This window comes from Nerophis lumbriciformis, linkage group LG01 (assembly GCF_033978685.3).
Source record: "Nerophis lumbriciformis linkage group LG01, RoL_Nlum_v2.1, whole genome shotgun sequence".
NCBI lineage: Eukaryota > Metazoa > Chordata > Actinopteri > Syngnathiformes > Syngnathidae > Nerophis > Nerophis lumbriciformis.
The window spans coordinates 56,608,495-56,632,592 of NC_084548.2; the positions used below are offsets into that span (position 1 = coordinate 56,608,495).

General features: G+C 39.2%; 1 protein-coding gene across 3 annotated transcripts in view; it reads right to left on the reverse strand.

Annotated features, from left to right (window-relative positions):
- Window positions 1–2,778: 2,778 nt before the first annotated feature.
- Window positions 2,779–24,098, reverse strand: part of spsb1 (splA/ryanodine receptor domain and SOCS box containing 1) — a 66,105-nt gene continuing 44,785 nt past the window's right edge. For all 3 annotated transcript variants that reach the window (XM_061987881.1, XM_061987876.1, XM_061987869.1), the window contains exons 2-3: window positions 7,065–7,932; window positions 2,779–3,712 (exon numbers count right to left, since the gene is read on the reverse strand). In XM_061987881.1, the coding sequence (XP_061843865.1) occupies window positions 3,585–3,712; window positions 7,065–7,758 (822 nt within the window). In that variant the 5' untranslated portion in view covers window positions 7,759–7,932 and the 3' untranslated portion in view covers window positions 2,779–3,584. The remainder of the gene's footprint in view (window positions 3,713–7,064; window positions 7,933–24,098) is intronic.

The window sequence follows — 24,098 nt, forward strand, 5'->3', positions numbered from 1 at the left end:
GAGTGGTACTTGGTGAAAAGTTTGAGAACCACCACACATATGAATCCAGAGCAAACTGTAAACATACTCCTGGTATGTTTTTATAAATACTTTCTTGTTTGGAGTATAAGGTAGTGGTTTAGTCGTGGACATAATGCATCCACTGGGTTTGGCGTATTTCTACTGGAGTTCCAATGTTTTTCACTAGAAACAATCCAAGGTTGAATGACCTTGCAGTAAATACATGCATTTGGTTGTGGTCGTCATCTGCTGGAAGATGGCTGTATTGCACCAAGTATACAGGGATTTTCAAGTTGTAGCAAAGTGAGCATAATGCAGTTGGGGCCTTCCCCATTCCCTAAAAAAAACTGTTTTTCTGGAGCATATTTTATTGTACGTTTCTACCAACTCAGTGATCTCAAACTCTCGGTCCGTAAAAGTATTCAAAGCGCTTCAATTTCTCCACATTTTGTTACAACCTTATTTCAAAATGAAAAAAACAAAAACATTGTTCTCAAAATTCTAGACAATACCCCATAATGACAATGTAAAAAGTTAATTTTTTTTATTTTGCAAAATGTATTAAAACAAATAAAATCAGTATTCACAGGCTTTGTTCAAGACTGTGTTGATGCACCTTTGGCAGCAATTACATCCTGAAGTCTTTAAATACGATGCCATAAGCTTGGCCCATTCCTCCCAATCTCCATCAGGTTGGACGGGACGTGTTGGTTTTCATCAAAGATGTCTCAGTAAATTGCTGCATTCATCTTTCTCTCTATTCTGGTGTCTGGCATTCACACTAAAGAGTTCAATATTTGTCTCATCAGACCAGAGAATTTTGTCTCTCATGGTTTGAGTCGTTCAACGGCATTTTAGCAAACTTTTTACTAGAGATGTCCGATAATATCGGCCTGCCGATATTATCGGCCGATAAATGCTGTAAAATGTAATATCGGAAATTATCGGTATCAGGTTTTTTTATTATCGGTATTGTTTTTTTTATTAAATCAACATAAAAAAAACACAAGATATACTTACAATTAGTGCACCAACCCCAAAAACCTCCCTCCCCATTTACACTCACACACAAAAGGGTTGTTTCTTTCTGTTATTAATATTCTGGTTCCTACATTATATATATCAATACAGTCTGCAAGGGATACAGTCCGTAAGCACACATGATTGTGCGTGCTGCTGGTCCACTAATAGTACTAACCTTTAACAGTTAATTTGACTCATTTTCATTAATTACTTGTTTCTATGTAACTGTTTTTATATTGTTTTACTTTTTTTATTCAAGAAAATGTTTTTAATTTATTTATCTTATTTTATTGTATTAATTTAAAAAAAAGTACCTTATCTTCACCATACCTGGTTGTCCAAATTAGGCATAATAACGTGTTAATTCCACGACTGTATATATCGGTTGATATCGGTATCGGTAATTAAAGAGTTGGACAATATCGGAATATCGGGTATCGGCAAAAAGCCATTATCGGACATCCCTACTTTTTACTACTTACTGCAACTTGAAAAGCCCTGCATACTTGGTTTCTGTACCATACAGGCAGGATTAGTGGATTGCTGCAGAGATGGTTGTCCTGAAAGGTTCTCCTTTTACCACAGAGGAATGCTGTAGCTCTGACAGAGTGACCATTGGGTTCTTGGTCACCTCCATGACTAAACTAAGATGAATGCAGCAATGTACAGAGACATGCTGGATGAAAAACACTTCCTACCCAACCTGATGGAGTTTGAGAGGTGCTCCATAGAGGAATGGGCTGCCCAAAGATAGGTGTGCCAAGCTTGTGCCGTCATATTCAAAAACATTGGAGGCTCTAATTGCTGCCAAAAGGTGCATCAACAAAGTATTGCGCACAGGCTCTGTATACTTTAATAAATTAGCAAAATTAAAACAAAAACAGGTCACATTGTCATTATGGGGTCTTGTTTGTAGAATTTTGAAGACAAAATGACTATTCCATTTTGGAATAAGAATGTTTAATACCCTGTGGAAAAAGCGAAGCACTGTAAATACTTTCCGGATTTACTGTAACTTCGAAATCTAGAGTAATTATGGTCGACAGACCCTGGGCAGCTAATAGTTGGATATATTATATTTAAGGCTGAATCCTATTATAAAGAACAATAATGCAGCCAAATTTACAGCACAACCAACAAAGAAACTTCTTTAAAGCAAGCGGAAGGGTCTCTGGCTATTTCATGGGGAACAACTGTGCCAAAATATGGAAAAAAAAACTTTTTTTTTTTTTTTACATTTATGTCTCAAGGGCTACCGTTGAAAATCATGTGGAAGTTAGTTCAGATTATAAACGTTTTTTTCTCAAGTAGATTAAGTCTTCTGGCAACTTTAAAAATCCCTGACCTAGTTCATTAAGTCACTTGTACTGTCACTCAAACAGGCCTTGTATAATGAGTTGTAGGTAGTACATACTTTCAAACACAAATATAAATGGAAATAACCTTTAATAGATACAAACAAGTCTACATTAATAAATGCAAATAAAAGGCAAGAAAGAAAGGAATAGAAAGGTGTGGCACATGCAGAGTGAGGATAACACAGCTGCACATTTATCAACCTAACAGATAATATGGCATTTGACAATGTTGGAAGCGTAATATTTTACTAGTATTATAGAATCAGAGCAGCACTTTAGTGGATTGTCTTTCTGCTTAGACTTTGATTGAGGTGCTTTAAAGATTTACCGTTTGTTTTGGCAAAACCCTATCAGTTTTATAGTTTTTGCCATACTTATCAAAAACTATCAGACCCTATCAGTTTTATAGTTTTTGCCATACTTATCAAAAACTATCAGCTGTGCCGATATGTACCAGTCACTTCCACTGGTTTCTACTTTGTGTGCCAACTTGTGTAAAATGTGGGTAAAACGACACTATAAGAAAGAAAACAATAACAATGCGATACAACCGGGGATATTTCTTGCAGATGCATGCTACAAATCACAGTGACATCCATTCAATTTCAAGCCTGCTAAGATATTTCCTGTCAGATGTCTTAAGTGTGAGTAGAAGACATCTTTTACTTCTGCAGGAGTTCAAAGTCTCGCTACATTACTGTCTCACTGGTGTGGTTACTACCTAAGGCCGGTTTGCTGATCTGCTTAAAAACGCATTTAAAAAAAAACCGTTTCTTTCAGTGTAACATGTTCAACAAGTGCTGCCATCTTGTGGTCACAACATAGAACATGGTCTAATTCACCATCTAATGCAATCAAATTTTAAAAAGACAGTGCTGGCTGAAGTCAAGAGTTATACTGACCACAAGTGACTCGTTTCACCAAAACGGTGACCGCCAGGGCATATTTTCTATCAGTATGTGCATAGAGCTCAGAAATTCCTGAATTAAAAAAAAAAGAAAAAAGTTAGAGTACAATTGCAAATAGTCGTTAAAATAGAATAAACTCAAAAATGAGTCCGGTCGCTAATCAGATAAGCATACTTGCTAATTCATCAGTGAGCTTGGATCTGTACAACAGGCTCAAGGAAATGTTGTCAAACGAGTTCAACCAAAGGATCCCAGAGAAGCAAGATAGAAAGCATACGCTAATGTGACAGTGCCGTCATTGGTAGAGCAGGTAGTTCTTGAGAAAGGCCGGCAGGGGCAGCCGGTGGATTTCACCTAGACGTTCTCTTCCTAGTGCCACCCTCACAGAGCGCCGACACAGGTCCATCAGAGAGAGAGGTTCAGCTGAGGAAGAAGAGAGAACAGTTTATGCACAAAAATATAGATCTGAGTTTTTCAGTAGCTTTACTAATAATTGCCGACTAATACATGAAATAAAAATTAACATTAGATATACCGTATTTTTCGGACTATAAGTCGCAGTTTTTTTTTTCATACGATGTAACTTATATGTTTTTTTCCTTCTTTATTATGCATTTTCGGCAGGTGCGACTTATACTCCGGTGCGACTTATACTCCGAAAAATACGGTACTTAGATTTGGGCTGTCAAACAATACACATTTTAAAGTCAGAGTTACTGGAGTTTAATTTAGATTAATCATGATTAAATATTCCTTTGACATTTATATTATCACGTTACACTTTGCATGAGCAAAGAAACTCAAACCCACACCACATACTTCATAGTGAAATTGTGTTGATGCCAAATGGTAAACGGGACAGAACAGCAACAGGTATAGATTTTCCTTCATCCCACTGGCAATCAAAGCACCTAACAGAAAACTACTGTAATAACCGGATGCAATATCAAGGAGTGCAATTTTGGGATAGGGCAATACGGGAGGTGTGCAATATGGGGGGAGTGCAATGTGTGATCTCATAACTAACTGATATACCTGCGCACTGTTCACTGTCGTCACTGTATTGTCGGATGAACTGTATGTATGTATGTTAAGTAAAACGCTGTGTCTTGATGTCCGAGACAAATTTCTCCTCAGAGACAATAAAGCTAATTATTATTATTATTATAATTATTAAGTAAGGAATATATATGCGCTTATGTGTTTATTAAATATCTTTAATATATTCAAAAATGTGTCTAGGCAAACATTTATCCACATTAATGTGGACCTTTTGTGATATCAATCTAGTATTGTGTACCTAATGTTGCAACCGGGTGAATCTATATGATGTTTTGACTGTCTGGGGGAAAAAAAATAGTGGTGACGTTCCTTATTAAGTTTTTTCATTTATATTTAAACAATGTACATTTTCAAAAGATGAATTATTATACTCTTTGAGAAGGTGGGGCGTGGTTTCATTTGCAATCTGGGAACACCTTCACAATCAAACCTCTCACAGACACTCAAAAAACGTGTTATAAAAGTGACTGGTAGCAAATCGTACATAAGATTTACACTAAGGCTGAAACGACGCGTCGACGTAGTCGACGTCATCGGTTACGTAAATACGTCGACGTCGTTTTTGTGCGTCGACGCGTCGCATATTTACGTCACACTACTGTCATGGCGGAGCGCAAAGCAGACGATGCGAGCGAGGAGAAAAAAAGCACGCCAAAAGTCGTCAAAAGTGTGGGAGTATTTCAATAAACGGCCTAATAATGTTGTATGCACACTGTGTCGAGCGGAAATGGCCTATCATAGCAGCACAACGGCTATGAACGAACATTTGAAAAGAAAACACCCGACAGCGTTCTTGCCATCACCATCAACTAGTCAATCGTCCGCGTGAGTATACGTTGTCATCATTACACAAAAACATGGACGTGTCATTTGTATCTGCGTTGTAAATTCATAAACTAAAACACTGTTTCGCTCTGAGAGGCGCGTTTGGCGTGCCTGTTCAGTGTTTAAAAAGACGCGCTCCTCTTTAACGCTGTGGAGAGGCGGGGCCGGCGTGCGAGCGGCGAGGCGGGGCGCGCCGGGAGCGACGCTGCAATCGCGCACCTGGGCACGATCATCCAATCTCCTCTCGCTGAAGAAAAGCGGAGCAGCAGAGAGAGAGGGAAGAGAGACTGGAAGGAGCCAAAGTGAAGCTGACGTGGAGCGAGAGAGGAGGAGTATGGCGTCACATTAGTGCCAAAAATCCGAGCGCATAAAAACTGTTATCGCGCGCTGATTCTCCACTTCGTGCGCGCGTGGTGCCTTTCTGCGCGCGCGCGCGACACCTTTCTGCGCGCTCTCTGTGTACTCCTGGCATCTCTCCTCGCGCTGTCATGTTTCTTTTTGGCACTTTGGGGGCGGGTATGCTTAGACGGCCCCTCCTTTCTGATTGGTCAGGCGAAAAACGCTGAAAAATGCTCAGAGCCAATCAGAAGTATAGCAGGGCGGGTCATCGTCAATATGTATCAAGATTTACGGAGGAAGAAGTGGATAAAAAAATGTCGCGCGCTGATGAAGGTTATTTCATACCACATAAACACAATATAGGGTAATACAAACTGTGACCCAAATAAATAATAACACAACAAACACCATAATCACATCTTTCAGCCAGAACTGGTCCACCAGCAATAACATTATTTTATATTTTCACTTCTTCTTGAACATTTGTTTTCTAATTTATGGAATTTCTTTTAATTCAGCCATAAAATTAATGAAATAATCTTTGAATTTTGTTTTTAAAATGTTAAAAATAGCTTTTAATAATGTATTCTGAAACAGTTTAAAATAATCAGAGAACTGACTAACACTGACCCTACACAACTATGTTGCACAATTAAGTCTTTTTTTTTTTTAAAGCGAAAGAGGTAATTTCAACAGGTACAGCATCCTATGTCATATCTACATGTAATAAGATTTGTAACAAGGCAAACCGTTTGTAAATTGGTCGAAAATCGAGCAAGTTATGGTAATTTAATTAGTACATGTACCATTGACATCAATGTAATGATTGAGGCTAGATGTCCGAGGTAAGATGGCTACAACGTTGCTACACTGGAGAATGATTGGTCATATGAAAAATGCTCACAGCCAATCAGAAAGGAGGGGCCGTCTAAGCATACCCGCCCCCAAAGTGCCAAAAAGAAACATGACAGCGCGAGGAGAGATGCCAGGAGTACACAGAGAGCGCGCAGAAAGGCGTCGCGCGCGCAAAAAGGCACCGCGCGCGCACAGAAAGGCATCGCGCGCGCGCAAAAGGCACCACGCGCGCGCAAAATGGTGTCAATGGTACATTTATTTTTTCCTCTTCATTTTAAATAAGAAAAATAATCGGTAAAAGGAAAAATAATCTATAGATTAATCGAAAAATAATCTATAGATTAACCGATTAATCGAAAAAAATTATCTATAGATTAATCGATAGAAAAATAATCGTTAGCTGCAGCCCTAATTTACACCAAAGCATATCAAATAAAAATTGTTTTTTGATGCCTTATAGCTTTCCTGTCCCAAAAAATGAGGATACATTTGACCTAAAATGCAGTTTGTTGGTGTCAATGAGTTTAAAAAAAAAAGAAAAAGAAAAAAAAGCAACAAATTAGCTCCTCTCGTGGCAATAATATGAATGTGTGACCATCTCTCAACAACAGTAATGAATGAACCCATTTAGTCTCAGAGATAGTCACCCAGAGCAAATTATAAATCAACACAAATGTCAGCAACTTGTACTTACGATCAAGTCCGTTTATGTACCGGATACGTATTTCACAGTGTCCCCACACAGCGCTCACCACTGGGTATAGCTTCCTGCCTTTAAGTCCTCTGAAGGCCACCCCCAGGTAATGGCCATCCACTATGTAACCTAAAGTCCCTTCATCCATGTCCAAAACTACTAAGAGGGAATCCGGTATTATGAAAGTGTCTTCTGGCTCGAGGAAGGAGGGGTATGCTTTGCCTGAGTGATTCTTGCTGTCATGGTAGAGTTTACTCCTGCATAGGTCCCAACCCCAGGACTCAATGTCGCTTCCCACTAGTGCAGTGTAGCCTACGGAGTGCAGCGGCGCGTCAACTGTTGCTACACCAACAACGGCGTGCGTGCCCCTCTGACGCATCGCCCAGCTGATTTCCCACACATGCAGTCCCCGTGTATAACCAACACGGCCCCGGATGGCGTCCGTGCTCTGTGCCACTGGGTGCCTGTGGAAAACCAACTTGTTATCGTCCTTGACGAAGATGTTGAGCGAGCGGTCATCGTTGTTCCACGAGTGCTGGACCTGAATGTCCGCGCTTACTGGCGGCATATCCAATAGCAGGTCCAGTCGAGAAGGCTTGGTGTGACTCAAGGCCTGTAGTTCCAGCTTCAGGGGGCTGAACGCTGGATCACGCATATCAATTGTTTTAATGCCACCTGGGACTTTTTGCCCCATACTCCGGGTATTTAGGGAAGTGGCCTTGTCTTCTTCCTCCTCCTCCCCCCTCCTCAAGGTCCAATGGGGGAGTAGTCAACCTCAGGTCTTCTTCTCCTGTGCTCATGCAATCCAAGGCAGGTTCAATCTCTGCTGTCACTTGTTGCCAAACGTCGAGGTGTTTGTGCAGTCGACCTGGAGAGATGGGCATGGACAAAGAAGTTAGCAAACCAATGAGTTATAACACTATTTCTGCTGGAAGAGCAGTCAAGCCTCCTTAACTTGATAGCATGAACACTAACTTGACACTTCATTGGAAAAATTTTGCGTTGCTTCCACTTTTGTCTAGTTATGTAAATGGCAATATTACAACCATACAGTAACGTCATTATTACATCATTGCAAGAAAGTCCGCTCTTTAGGACTTTGTACAGAAACAGCTCAGAATTATCAGGACTTCAATTCTCAGAACTTTGACATTTAAAGCTGTTAGCCAATTTTCCATGACAGAAGACATAATTGACAGATTATGTAAAAGAACTAGGGCAATGTACAGAGAACACAAGCATTGTGCTATAAGTTGGGAGAAGTACATTGGAACCCTGATTTACGAACCCTTCTTTATGCGAGCTTTTCGGTTTACGAGCTTTTCGATCAAGCCAAATATGCTTCTGTGTCCGCACCATGCCTATGTGGACGAACGCTGCAGACAAGAAAGCAGGTCGAAACATTGTTGGGGAGGCTTGAGCATTCCATTTTACTTGCTGTGCAGGAGAAGTCACATCTCAACACTCCAGCATGTGTGCCTTTTCTTTGTTTTTTCACATTTTGACAAGTTTTGTCCATTTTGCCAACTCATTAAGAGTCCTAAAAATTCAACAGACCGGCATGGAAAGAAGGAGGGAACCGCTGTGGAGTTAAAAATAAATAAATAAATAATTTTTTTTGCAGGACTACATTCACATGGCACTCACAAGCATGACCACAGCACAGCACATTAAGTAAGCACATCAGTTTTAATTGTGACAAAGCCGGTCTTTTTCTGCGAAAAGATGCCAATCACCGCGGAGAAGATTCTTCTCTCATTCCAGAGCGGCACCTCACTCTTCCCGAGCGCAAACTCGTAGACACGTATGGCTACCCTATCCTCCATTCCTTTTCTCTCCCTCCGTCTGCTCCTTTCTCCTCCGTTCTCTGCCGTTGTTTGTGTGTGCATTCTACTTTTTAAAATATTAGTTATTACTTTTTACTACACAGAAAGTTGATTTATCACCCCCTTATATTTGTTTGATATACAGTATTGAATAGCACTTTAGATTGTGTTAAAAGTGCGCAAACCTTCACTAAAATATGGACTGTTGTGGAGGCTGGAACCCATTAGTCATATTTACAGTGTTTCATATGGGGAACTCTGCTATACAATACAAACTTTTCTGTTTACGAACCACGTTTGAAGAACCAAAATCAATTCGTATATCGAGGTTCCACTGTACAGAGGTAGACCCACACAATTTATTTAGACAATGTTCACAACTTTAGGTACCGGTATATAAGCATTTCGTATTTGTTTTCCATTTGTTGACGCATTAAGCTTACTTTGATCACAGTTTCCAAGAAGGGTGTTTGCAGTTACTGTTGGTGGGCGGCACTATTTTGCGAAGAATCTTAAACCTAATTTTTCCTGCCAAAATTGCGATAGCAATTTTTTTTGCAATTTTAAAAATGGTATTTTGCAATTTTAAAAATGGTATTCAACGCCGGCTGCGTTTCTGGATGTTGTTGATGAATGGCTTTCGCTTTGCATAATAGAGCTTTAACTTACACTTACAGATGTAGCGACGAACTGTATTTAGTGACAGTGGTTTTCTGAAGTGTTCCTGAGCCCATGTGGTGATATCCTTTAGAGATTGATGTCGGTTTTTGATACAGTGCCGTCTGAGGGATCGAAGGTCACGGTCATTCAATGTTGGTTTCCGGCCATGCCGCTTATTTGGAGTGATTTCTCCAGATTCTCTGAACCTTTTGATGATATTATGGACCGTAGATGTTGAAATCCCTAAATTTCTTGCAATTGCACTTTGAGAAACGTTGTTCTTAAACTGTTTGACTATTTGCTCACGCAGTTGTGGACAAAGGGGTGTACCTCGCCCCATCCTTTCTTGTGAAAGACTGAGCATTTTTTGGGAAGTTGTTTTTATACCCAATCATGGCACCCACCTGTTTCCAATTAGCCTGCACACCTGTGGGATGTTCCAAATAAGTGTTTGATGAGCATTCCTCAACTTTATCAGTATTTATTGCCACCTTTCCCAACTTCTTTGTCACGTGTTGCTGGCATCAAATTCTAAAGTTAATGATCATTTGCAAAAAAAAAAATGTTTATCAGTTTGAACATCAAATATGTTGTCTTTGTAGCATATTCAACTGAATATGGGTTGAAAATGATTTGCAAATCATTGTATTCCGTTTATATTTACATCTAACACAATTTCCCAACTCATATGGAAACGGGGTTTGTACTACCGCGCTCATCCTACCTGGCTACCAGACACTTGGTAAGTTGGAAATGGTGTTATTGTATTTATTAGCAGGCTTAAATAAGTCATAAGAAGTATCAATAATTATCGATGTTGATCAATATAAAAATCTTATATTATCCTAGTTTTTGGCCATATCGCCCAGCCCTTCTTTAGACTGTCAATCAACATGTTCTTGTTTCAAGTTGCCACACATTAGAACAATATGCAATAATTTACTTTAAAAAAAAAACAATAATTCAGGTTTATGTATAAAACACCCATGTTTGCTTAAACCGTCCTTGGCTGCTTGTCATAGTGTCATTGTCATCCTCCAGTTCGCCTCGTACTGCGGTCCCCGGAGAAGTTCCTTCAGCCATTTTACACGGCAATTACAATTTTTGCACATACTGTACAGTAATACAAGGAAAGTGGTGTTTGTTATTAGGACACCGACTGCAGCACACATAAACTTGCCGTTTCCTGTAACCACTTTTCTATCAGACCAAGGACTCAGGCCTCGACAATTCTGACTCAAAGAAAAGGAGAGAGAGAAAAAAAAAAACTCACCCTATTGCGGTTAGGTTATTCCGGTAATAAAAACCTTAATTTCGATTAATTGTGCAGCTTAAGTGGTAAGTAGGGATGGCTACCCAGCTCCGTTTTACAATAGCACAGGTGCAAACATAAACGGTAGTCACCACAACAAATTATTTTGTCATTACTCAATTATGGTCAGATCATCAGCCGAAGTGAAATTCATTCAGCTCTGCAGGGTCCTTTATTTTACTTTCTGCACAGAGTTTTTCAAAGCTCTTTACAGAAGTATACTTTTGCATTAGGATAAAGGTTTTAATACTATTGTGATATCGTGATAATGCATATTGATGACGTTCTAAATGTGTCCCAAAGATTTGGCAACGACAAGCAAACAAACAGGCGTCCTCAACACACTGACTACATTTCCATGCGCTAAATTAGTCTGATTTCTCAGATAATTGGACTCAAAAGAAGCATTTTACAACCCATGGAAACACCTTAATCTGATCATGTTTGGCTTTTGAAAGGTCGGACGAACGCACCTAGATTATGCGATTGAAAACCAGATCTCTAGAGTGGGTGCGGGCTGCCGGAGGGGACCATTTGTATAGCGCATGTGCCAGGCTTAATGTGCGGGATATAACCATATAAGCAGATCCCATTCAATCAAAACATTGGCAATGACTGGAATGAAGAGGATACTGTTTATTTGCTTCACAGATTGAAAGAACAAAACCTTTTGAAGTGCATTGATGGAAGAAAAAAAAGAAAGATTTATTTAAGATAACTTGTTTTGGTGTCATGTCATAGGTAAACCGGAAAAGCAATAGTTTTGGTGTCATGTCATAGGTAAACCGGAAAAGCAATATTTTAATCCGCGCTAATAGGAAATAATGTATGAGTCAGTGTATGAGAGGCACACAGCCTATGACCAATAGTCGCATTAGAAAGAGTGCATGGACACTGGGACTTCACATGTAGCTGTAAAAATACAAAACAACCCTATTTGAGAAATCTGACTAATTTTGTGCATGAAAACGTAGTCACTCTAGCATTCGCACTAGTGAGCTAGCAGCAAATGTCCCGCCAGAGTGCAAAGCCACTTTTAAGACAGCAATCATTGACCCCATGGTGGCAAATAAACTGTTTCTTTCGAGCATCACTGGGGGACGAAAAATGTATTTCGATACTTTTCAAAATAAAGGGAACTACAAAACATGTCAATATTGGCTCTATTTTAACAGAAAATCTTACAATACAATAAACATATGTTTCCTATTGCACTCAAAGAACAATTTTAGAAGGTTAAAATATAAATTAAAGGGCATTAAACACACTGATTTTCTTGTTGCACTCAAAGAACAATTTACAATTTTCCATATTACATATAGTCTGCCATAATCAAGGATTAGTTTAGAATTCAATAAAAAGCTTGATTTACATTATATTAAATGCTTCATGATTTATGGTTGCCATTCCTGGTCTGTGCTTAAGAAAAATAAAATTATTAGTAAGCACTATAATCAAAACTATGGATAAATGTACACATAAGCCATGTAGGAGGTAAAAACACATTTGTTAAAGATAAAACACAAATTGTAGCAATTTGTTACAAAATTCAGTCATTACACTGCGCTAATATTTGGCATCAATCCAAGCAGCTGTGTGCGCGTCTACATATCTCCATGTTATGTATCTACACGTGCACAACAGAGGAGTTGGTTAACTTATGAGAGTAGTGGGTGTGTCTTCAAGAGAATGGCAACGTGTTGGTGAGCGACGTCAGTGAGTGAGTGGGCGAGTAAAGCGAGAGAGAGGTAGAGCTGCACTATGCAGTCGAAGACTGAACAGGTCTGGTTGTGTACTGCAAAGCTAATAAAGCAGATTGTCACAAATCGGCGGCATTATTACCTATCACTATTTAAACTCCCCGTGCAGATCTGAATGTTTATTATTTAAATGTTTACCTAAGTTTGAAGCAAAGGTGGTAATACTAATCGCCACATTAGGCGAGGCGTGTTTTAAAGCAAGACTTAAAGTGCAGCACTTCCTTGTTTAAAGAGTCACCTTTATCGTTGGTTTTGAAGCCCAAATACCTCCATATTGCACTTCACGCACCCTCTGTATTAACCAGTAGAAATGTTTTTTGCCTTTCTTCCGCTCCAAGATGTTATTGCTTGTATGCACTTTGTGCTTTTTGACACACTCAACATCATGCGCTTCGGCTCTGCAGTCACCACCACAGATGAGAGAACGGTACCGGTACTTTTCAGAGTATAGTACCAATTTCAATCAATTAGTATCGCGGTACTTTATTAGTACCAGTATACCGTACAACCCTACTACACACAGTAGGACACAATAAGCCATGCTAACCGCTAACAGCAAGCTAGCGCTCTTGAATGTAAAAATGATGAGTGGATAAATACAAATATCGACAGCAACAATACCAAGTGCAAAAAGTTGTGTATACTACATTGATTAGATCGACATTTTTACTATCAAAAAATATTTTGTTTTTGTTACAAAACAAACTCAGGAAATAAGCCTCTGTACACAGTGAGGGCAAAAATCAAAGGATTTATATTAGAGCCAATAGTAGGAAATAATTAAAATAATTTATATTCTTACACCACCACCATTTTTTATGTGATCATAATCCATCCATCCATTTCCTACCGCTTGTCCTTTTCGTGGTCACGGGGGGTGCTGGAGCCTATCTCAGCTGCATTAGGGCGAAAGGCGGGGTACACCCTGGTCAAGTTGCCACCTCATCGCAGGGCCAACACAGATAGACAACATTCACACACTAGGGCCAATTTAGTGTTGCCAATCAACCTATCCCTAGGTGCATGTTTTTGGAGGTGGGAAGAAGCCGGAGTACCCGGGGGGAACCCATGCAGTCACAGGGAGAACATGCAAACTCCACACAGAAAAATCCAGGTGTCCGGGATTGAACTCAGGACCTTCGTATTGTGAGGCACATGCACTAACCCCTGTACCACCATGCGATTATAATTTTGATCAAAAATGGAATCATTCAATGTGCTTGAACTACGTGTGTGTTATATATATATATATATACCTCCATATTGCACTTCACGCAACGTGCATATATATACACACACACATACATACATATATATATATATATATATATATATATATATATATATATATATATATATATATATATATATATATATATATATATATATATATATATATATATATATATATATATATATATATATATATATATTAGAGATGCGCGGTTTGCGGGCACAACCGCGGAGTCCGCGGATTATCCGCGGATCGGGCGGATGAAATTTAAAAAAATTTGATTTTATCCACGGGTCGGGTGGTTAAAAAAAAATTTGATTTTAAATAGATTCAGGCGGGTGGCAGTTAAACCAATTCGGAAATATATATACATAGTTAAATGTTGTTACCCACATACGAAAAACGAGCAGGCACCTGCTGCATATGCCACAACAGAAGAAAAAAAAAAAAAAGAGATGGACACTTTTACGGAGCGGAGAAGTGACGCCTCGCCGGGGTCCGGGACCGAGGCCCCTTCCCCCGAGAGGGCCCCACCGGGAGCCGTAGCTGAGGCGATCCGCGAGAAGGGCCCGACGCACGTCCAGGGTCACCACCGCGCCCACCGCACCGACACCCCGCCTCGTCCGCCTTCGCCGCGGCCGGCGTCACGCGCAGCAGGTAAGCAGCTTACCTGCCCGCCACCCCCGTGGCCGGGGGCTCGTAACAGGGGTCACTCCGCACGCTCCGCCCGCGCAGCTTACCTGCCCGCCACCCCTGTTGCCGGGGGCGCGTAACAGGGGTCACTCCGCGCGCAGTGCGCTCACGAAAGGGGTGGGGCTCACCCTGGTTGATATAGAGAGCAGGACGGTAATGATTTTTAAAGGTTGCATTACAAACATTTAACTGTCCAATGTGATCAGCCAGTGCGATTGGAAATCCATGCTCAATTATTGCCTCCGTAAATAAAACTTCGGCATTTATCACATCCAAAGAATCTGTTTGGGCGACGAAAAACGTTGAAAGTTTTCCACTTGTATCGCTAGCAACGGCATTAGACTTGTGTTTTTTTGTCCCAACGTGGTCTTTTACATCGCTAATTCCTCCGTGTCCGATCGAAAAATCTTGTCTGCACAAGGTGCAATTCGCGTAGTTTTCACCCTTTTTTTTTTTTAAATTAATGAAAAACCGTATTTTTTATCACTGCAACCGTAACCCGGAATAGGTTGATGAAAACCGTACGAATTATGGGAAAACCGGAGTAGTTGGCAGGTATGCCTCACTAATGCCTTGCATCGTCTATATTAGATATATAACAACGGGCGGGTGCGGGCGGATGCAGTTCTGATCAAACGTTACATCGGGTGGATGGCGGATGGTTGACGACTTTCTGACGCGGTTGCGGATGAAATAAATTGCCTATCCGCGCATCTCTAATTAATATATATATATATATATATATATATATATATATATATATATATATATATATATATATATATATATATATATATGCACTTTACCGAAAAAAATGTCATTCATTCATTCATATATATATATTCATTCATTTATATATATATATATATATATATATATATATATATATATATATATATATATATATATATATATATATACATATATATATATTTATATATATATATATATATATATATATACATATATATATGAAATGTTTTCGGTAAAGTGCACACATGACGTGTGTGTGTGTGTGTATATATATATATATATATATATATATATATATATATACACACACACACACACACACGTCATGTGTGCACTTTACCGAAAAAATTTCATATATATATGTATATATATATATATAAATATATATATGAAATTTTTTCGGTAAAGTGCACACATGACGTGTGTGTGTGTGTGTATATATATATATATATATATATATATATACACACACACACACAAATATATATATACACATGCACGCACACACATATATAAAATAATATAAATTCCTATGCAACTATAAAGTTCTATGATAAACCTTTGTTTGCGGTGATGCAGTGAATGTATTTGAAGGGTTTTAGGGACAGTATGGCTTTTGCTCCCTGAGATTTCAGCATGTGTTTCTGCAAGGCTGTAAAGGATTTTGTAACTGATGGGAAGGCTTTCTAATTGAATTGTAGACAAGAGTTCATTGAGAAGTGCTGTAGCTCTTCTTCTAATGCAAGTAAACAACCATTTAAGTGGGTCATGTCTCCTCAATGATTAGAAAACGGAGGGGAGCGCAAGCAGCGGGTGGCCAACATCTGAATTTGAACAATCTCTTCTTCAGTGCCTGTCCTGCATTCAGGAAAAGTAAAACATGTTAATTTGTACACAGTTGGGGCTCACGCTTTTCCATCCCCACTCCGCAATTGGCAAAGGGCCATATAATGACAAAAACAAGTAAATAAAACCAAACAGGATAAAAGCTTTTCCAACAACTTTAAAAATAAACACTCCCATTCAATGAGGGTTTTTGTTGGAGAAGTGTATTTGGGCAGCCACTCTGGCCTGTGCTGGCTGAGGTTTCAGGGCCCCTAGGTTGGTTTGAGACTGATTAAGATGCAAGAGAAGGGTCTCAGTGGATTTACTGGGCCAAGAAAACACAGATCTTAATTCTAAAGGGTGTTTGTTTACCTGCGGGTACATTAGGCTTTGGGTTAATAAAGTAATTTAAACTGGAGATACAAGTACAAATACTGTAGTGTATACAATGTGGTATGACTGAAAAAAAGAAAAAAAGGTAGATGTGTCTATTGACTAGGGATGTAACGATAAACGGTATAATGATAAACTGTGGTAAAATTCCAGACGGTTAATAATACCGTTTAAATTTTTAAATACCGAAAAACCGCCATTTATCAATGCATTTTAGGCAACAATGCTTATTTCCTGAATGCTGAAGTGCCCTTGCGCATGTGCACTAGAGCCATTGGGCTCGCAAAAATGACGGCAACTTCATAGACTTTGCTTTGAAAACGTTCCTCCGAGTAAACGTAGCCGATCACTTCGTTTCACTTAATTTCAATCGCTTCTACTTCCGTGCAGTTTCGGTGAGCGATTAAGAGCGCAATGCTGTTGGAGAAAAACATTTGATGTTGCAGTTTCATTTTGAACATGCAACTAGCGTCCTTCCGTCAGCTGCTGGGAATGAGAGTTACCATGTAGCAGGCGATGTGTCGGGAACGTTGCCACAACTTGTTTATAAAGTCTGCAGTTTCTTTACTGGGATGGTCACTCGTCCTTTATTTTAACTGTTAACATTGTTAGTGTTCCAATAACATCAATACTAGCTAATATGTTTTGTAATTTCATTGAATTGAACGCTGTCCGAGTTGTCGGTGAGGCACAAAGATTGTATATGTGAGAGGTATCACTCACGTTTTTTTGTTGTTGGTCAAACTGTTGCACTGAAGTACATGGTTGTTGAAGAACAACACTTGTTTGACTTTATCTTCATTAGCCAAACTACTTTGTGTTTTATATTGATATCAAAAAGTAAACACCATGTCGTTTTTTTACATAACTTGTGTTTTTTTCATTCCACAAAGTAATTACTTCAAAAACCATTAATGTGACGTAGCATTTTGCTAATGTTTTATGGTGTATGACAGATTTCTGCTCAAACCCTCAACGGATATGTTCAGATACAGCATGTACATAAACATTAGTAAATGTATGTATATAACCCTAAAAAATACCTCTATGATAATGTAAAAGTAGAGATAAAGGTATTGCGTAATAAAAAAGCTGACAAGCTGATACTATTAATGAACAAAAACAAATATTTGTCAAATATATAGATAACGTGTATCTATATAATTTTTATTAGATATACAAATTACATTATGGCGTTGCGTTCACACACCAACACTGTTTTACAAAACATAATGAATAATCATTTCAATATTGATAAAAATAATCTATTATTTTGCCCGGAATCGTGCAGTCCTATGTGGAAAACTAGACCTCATACAGTATATGAACACTATTTTTATCTATATGGACAAAAAGTGACGTTACGTCTTATGTCCATAAGGTGTCATCTTGCGAAATGCTCATTTATTTTTATTTATAGTATTATTTTGTTTCTGCCATATTACTTTGTTGATAATGCTTGTTTTGCTTTAATATGCACATTGAACTTTCTACTTGAGGTACATATAAACATTTTGAATGTCTTTTTTTTTTTGTTTAAATAAAACTTGGTTAAAAGGATTTCAGTATAAGTAGTTTTTAGAAAATTTTGAGCACATTTAAAATTACTGTCATAATGATAACCATGATAATTTGTCACAATAACCATGATAAGAAATGTTCATACCGTGACATCCCTACTATTGACCATTGTATTTTAGATGGCACAACCAACCCTCATACACCAACCTACTTGGTAGGCCTGGGCCGATACGTCAATTAATCGAACGATAAATGAAAATGATCTTTAAAACTTTGCCAGCATTGATAAATTGCCATGTTTGTGTGCGTTATCGTCGTTTCTCTCTTCCAAACAGGGTTCAAGAGGTTTCATTCTGTTCATCACTCTCAGTAGCTCAGCGTGTTCGTTTAATAGCAAAGTTAGATGAAGGGAGTGACCCTCTTGTTAGGCATGGGTGATATATCAATTTTAAAAATATATTTCAGTTTTTTGTTGCAGAGGATATAGATAAACAATTTTTTTCCTCCTCTTGCTCTGGCATACTTTTTGCCCCTTAAGGAGATTTCACAGCTTGCGCCGTCCCCTTACTTCCTTATCAGCACACAGCAAAACATGGCTAGTGTGAAGTGAAGTGAATTATATTTACATAGCGCTTTTCTCAAGTGACAAAGCGCTTTACATAGTGAAACCCAATATCTAAGTTACATTTTAAACCAGTGTGGGTGGCACTGGGAGCAGGTGGGTAAAGTGTCTTGCCCAAGGACACAACGGCAGTGACTAGGATGGCGGAAGCGGGGATTGAACCTGCAACCCTGAAGTTGCTGGCACGGCCGCTCTACCAATCGAGCTATAAAGTTAAAGTTAAAGTTAAAGTACCAATGATTGTCACACACACACACTAGGTGTGGCGAGATTATTCTCTGCATTTGACCCATCACCCTTGATCACCCCCTGGGAGGTGAGGGGAGCAGTGGGCAGCAGCGGTGGCCGCGCCCGGGAATCATTTTGGTGATTTAACCCCCAATTCCAACCCTTGATGCTGAGTGCCAAGCAGGGAGGTAATGGGTCCCATTTTTATAGTCTTTGGTATGACTCGGCCGGGGTTTGAACTCACAACCTACCGATCTCAGGGCGGACACTCTAACCACTAGGCCACTGAGTAGGTATATACCGCCCCCAAGTGTTGTCAGTACTTTGGTTTTGCGGCAACAGGCGTGGAACAAGTGACTGCACGGTGCAAAGTTTGTTTGAAAAAGGCAGCAGCACAGCAAACTTAACCCAGTATCTGAAACCAAACCTTCAGCAGAGTAGGGCAAATGTAACTCTTAAGGATGCGATCAAAACCGCAACAACAAACAAACGGGCTAAAAAAATCACCTTACTAGTGGAATCATTTACACCAGGTATGTATGATACCACCATGTATGATGAGACAGAAGCACAATGTGTAGACCGATCACTAAAGTGGTTGCTCTGCACACCGCCAAGATGTGTGAATGAAAAAGGCTTACTTTATCCACTTACTCAGACTTTAGTCCTCTCAATGTTTTACTTTATCATTTATTTGGATACAATGTATACTACTATTTTTATTTATTTACAGAAGTATGTTATTCTAGACAGAAGTTTTAAGTTTGCACTTTATTGATCTCAATGTTGGAGATTATTGTTTATTTGCATGCAATGTGCAATGCTACATTTTTGTTAATAGAAGTATTCTATTCAAGCTAAAGTATTGCCTCCCAAGGGAAGCTCTTCTTTTCAATTATTTGAAAATTATTCCATAAAAAGTACAATTTATATCTGGCCTAAAAACATAATTCGATTTAGAATTTTGCTAAGAATAAGATGCAGTGTCATTTCACTATACTAGTTTTAAAAACCTGTTTTGAATTATCTCTGTTGTATGTATTCACTGGTTTCTTCAAAAAGTAGGCGGGACTGCAAGCTTCCACCAGCGACAGAGCATTGCTTGTTGCTGGTGAGAAGCACGGCAATGTAAAAATTAGGCGAAACAAATATGATTGTTAAGCAAATAAACATCCTGTTGTGAGAGTATTTCGGCTTCAAACCGTATGAGCATGAAGAATGAGCCCAGGCTTACTACTACGACCCTCCAGGAATTTGCGTTGCTGCGATTGCGCCAATACATGCTAAATTCAACTAATCCCTTTAAATTATGCTAAACTATTATTTAGTCCAAGCCCGCTTCCATGCACATTTTTGTACATCAATTTGTCCTGGAGTAGGCTCAATAGCACATTTTTGTACATTAATTTGTCCCGGAGTAGACTCAAATGTGCATGACTGTAGATCAACTGTAGTTGACTCTCTGTAAAATTCCCGATGGTTAACATAACAGTTTAAAATTTTAACTATCATAAAACCGTAATTGATTTCTGTACTTGAATAAACTTATGGCACAATGATACAGCTCATTTTCTGGAGAAGCAGCTATCGATTGCTCGCCAGCAATTAGTGCTCTAATCTCAAGGAAGCAACTATCACGCCAATCAGCCAAAAAGTACAGACGAAAACAAGACCCATTTTTCCCCATAAGAAACATCATACCCCAAACTAAACTTGTATGAGCAACGAGCAACTAAGCTATTCAATAGTGTACATTGAATCTACATGCTGTGAACAGCTCTATACACAGACGCAATGACACGGACATTTCTATGACAGGTAGTAAACCAACGCGACCTCACAATTAGTCCAAAATTACAAGATCACAATCTTTTCTCAATTTTATTCTATTGATAATCTATTTCTATTAACCTATGCCATGACTAACCTTTATAACCTATTTGATTTACATTATTATGTACTGTACATACTAGGGCTGCACGATTAATTGACATCAAGGTTTTAATTAGTGCGGTATTACCTGCAAGATGCTGAGGGTTTTTTTTTTTCCTGCGCTGTTGACTAGCAGTTAAGTGACAGACATGTTGGCCAAACAAAATTGTTGAGCCTCGCGTTTGTTCGTCTCTCACTTAGACAGAAAGAAAGACGTCTTTGTGAATCGCTGTCAGCACCTGAGCGTGTTTATTTACCGGACAGAGTGACCCCTCTTTTCAGTCATTAACAATCTTTGTCTCGATGGAGACGAAAGCGGGGCGCTGCCGCCGACACTCACAGTACAGAGAGCCTCAGGAATCGCCGGTGGAAAGTGCTGCAAACTAACACAAAATAGGAGGAAAAAGATTATGTCCCGTTGTGGGAATATTTCAGCTTCAAATCGAATGCGCGATATGAGCCCATCTACACGGACGAATGAGCAAAAAGGCCGTCGCGATCATGATAGCAATAAACAAAAAGACAACGTCCAACCTAAGTTTTCCATCAGGGAAAAAAATGCACCTTAAGATGTTCAATATCTATTTAGGTAAAACTTTTGCTTACAGAAAGGAGTCTATTTTTTTTTGTTTATTCATTTTGAATAAAGTTATTTACCTTCCAATGACAGTACAATGGTAAACAATTCTACAGTAATGAGAAATACGTTTATTTCCTTTTAGATGGTTACTTGCATTATAATCACTGAAGTTTTAATCGAATATGTCTTCGCTTAAAGAGCATGATGTTGACAAAAGCTCTGTCTGCATACAGCCAAATATTTTTGAAAGTAAATTATTGCATATTGTTCTAATGCGTGGCACCTTGAGACAAGAATATTGATTGACAGTCTAAAAGTAACCTGTATTCCTTCACTCGTTATACATTTATATATAAAACATAAAATCGCAAATCGAATCACAATCGCAATTTTGGAGAAAAAAAAAAATCGCAATTAGGTTTTTTCTCAAAATCGTGTAGCCCTAGTACATACTATCGTTGTGGTACTCACTGGGTTAAATTTACAACATTAGGTACATTAATTTGTTCTCACGTAAAAAAACCCTACTTATTTTCAAGGTGTGGCAGTGTGCCCTGTTTAATTACATTAAAGGGGAAACTCTGGAACCTGTAAGACACCAGGAAAGAAAGACAAACTGTATTAACGCAAAATATGGAAGTCTTGAAAACTAAACTGAAGAGATATATTGTGTACAAACGACAAAAAGAACAGAGGATGAATGGGGGGGCTGTTGCCTGAGCAGTGTTTATAACTACTTGACTTTTTAACTAAATACTGGTATGTGTGTTTATATTGTATCTGCTGGTGTAGTTATGTAGGTTGATTGGCAACACTAAATTGTGTGAATGTGAGTGTGAATGTTGTCCGTCTATCTGTGTTGGCCCTGCGATGAGGTGGCAACTTGTAATGGGTGTACCCCGCCTTCCGCCCGAATGCAGCTGAGATAGGCTCCAGCGCCCCCGCGACCCCGAAAGGGACAATCGGTAGAAAATGGATGGACTTTCAAAATAAAAGTCTGTCTTCAGGGCGGATCGTATTTTACACGTTGAAACGTCTCAACGGGCGAGGATGGACATGAAGTCAACTTGTCAAAAGGTTTTCAGACATAAATTCACCTTGACACAAATGCTGATTTTGGAGGTCCAAAATTAAAGAATCATATACAGGCGAATCCTGGGCAGCTATGTGCACATATGGGGTCCTGTGTCAAATGCCAGCTGATACAGGGCCAGGGACGCAGGAGCGTGGTTCATGGGAGTTTTGTGTCTACAATGCTTGCAAAGGATGAAGTTACTGCTGTGTTGAATAAAGTTGTCGTTCTGCAAGGCAAAACTGGTCTTTTGCACAAGTCAAGTCAAGTCAATGCTGTCGAAGACTCGACCGCCTGCAGATATTGATGCACGGCAAAGCTCGGGACATTCCACAGTGTTCACTTCAGTGTTTACTTTATCACATGACAATGCGCGACATAATGTAAAAGTCTGCGCTATTTCCCTGCACGGCGGAGCCGCAACAGAACGGCGGTACGGATTGCCGGGCAGCGGTGCTGTTCCGTGGCGATTACGTGCTGCAGCCACGGATATAGGTAACCAATATCTTTGTTGTTTTTATGACTGTCATCACAGCAGACACTTTGACAATTTACATTATTCCGCCGGTTTTCCATGTTGCTGTTCTGTACTCCAGCTGAAATGGATGTTCAAGACTTGCCTGACCCTCATGAATTCATCATTTACTGAGGGGATGACTTTCTGACTGTAGGACACTGAACAAAAGCCAGACTTTGTATCAGGTCCACTTTTATTTTTTAAATCATAGTTTAGTATCTTATTGCTTTGTATTTTATTGACTTACACTTTAGTAAAATAAATCTGACCTAATTATGTCTATTTACACGGCATGAATGTAGAAATACACTGTACCACTCATTCATACGTCATCAGCCTGATTTGTATAAACTAGGGCTGGGCGATATATCGATATGCGCGATATATCGCGGGTTTGTATCTGTGCGATATAGAAAATGACTATATCGTGATATTCGAGTATACTTTCTCACGCAGTTGCTTTTAGCTGCAGGCTCTCCTCGCTCTTTCCTGTCTCTCCTTCTCACAGACAGCAAACGCAGCTTCTACACATGTTACATACTGTCATGACATACATCACATACTGTAAGTATACGCCCTCGTGCAGCAAAGAGGTAGCAGCATGGGTAATGTTAGCTGTGATGCTAGCAGTAATTCGAGCGAAAGAAGGTGCGAATCTGGTAACAAATGAAGGAATAATTAATTCCCCCAAAAACAGCAGGGTGTCCATCGTCTGGCGGTGGTTTGGCTTCAAGTGGGAATATGTCGAACAGACAACCGTAATTTGTCAAGTGTGGGGCGAAAGCGTTGCTATAAAAAGTAGCAATACTGCTAATATGTAGCATCATTTGAAAAGTCACCTGCTGAACAGTGCTTACGCCGCATGTCAACATCTCCGTTCGGTGCCACACACCCACACCATCAAAATGCCGAGGCAAACATTTCCAGATCAACACCGTATGAAAAAATAGTGATTTTTTTTTGTTGTGATTTCCTTCTCTGCATGAAAGTTTTACAGTAGCATATATTAATGCAGTATGAAGAAGAATGTTTTAATGTAGACACATAGAATCATCATACTGCTGTGATTATATGCATCAAGTGCTCATTCAAGGCTAAGGCAAAAT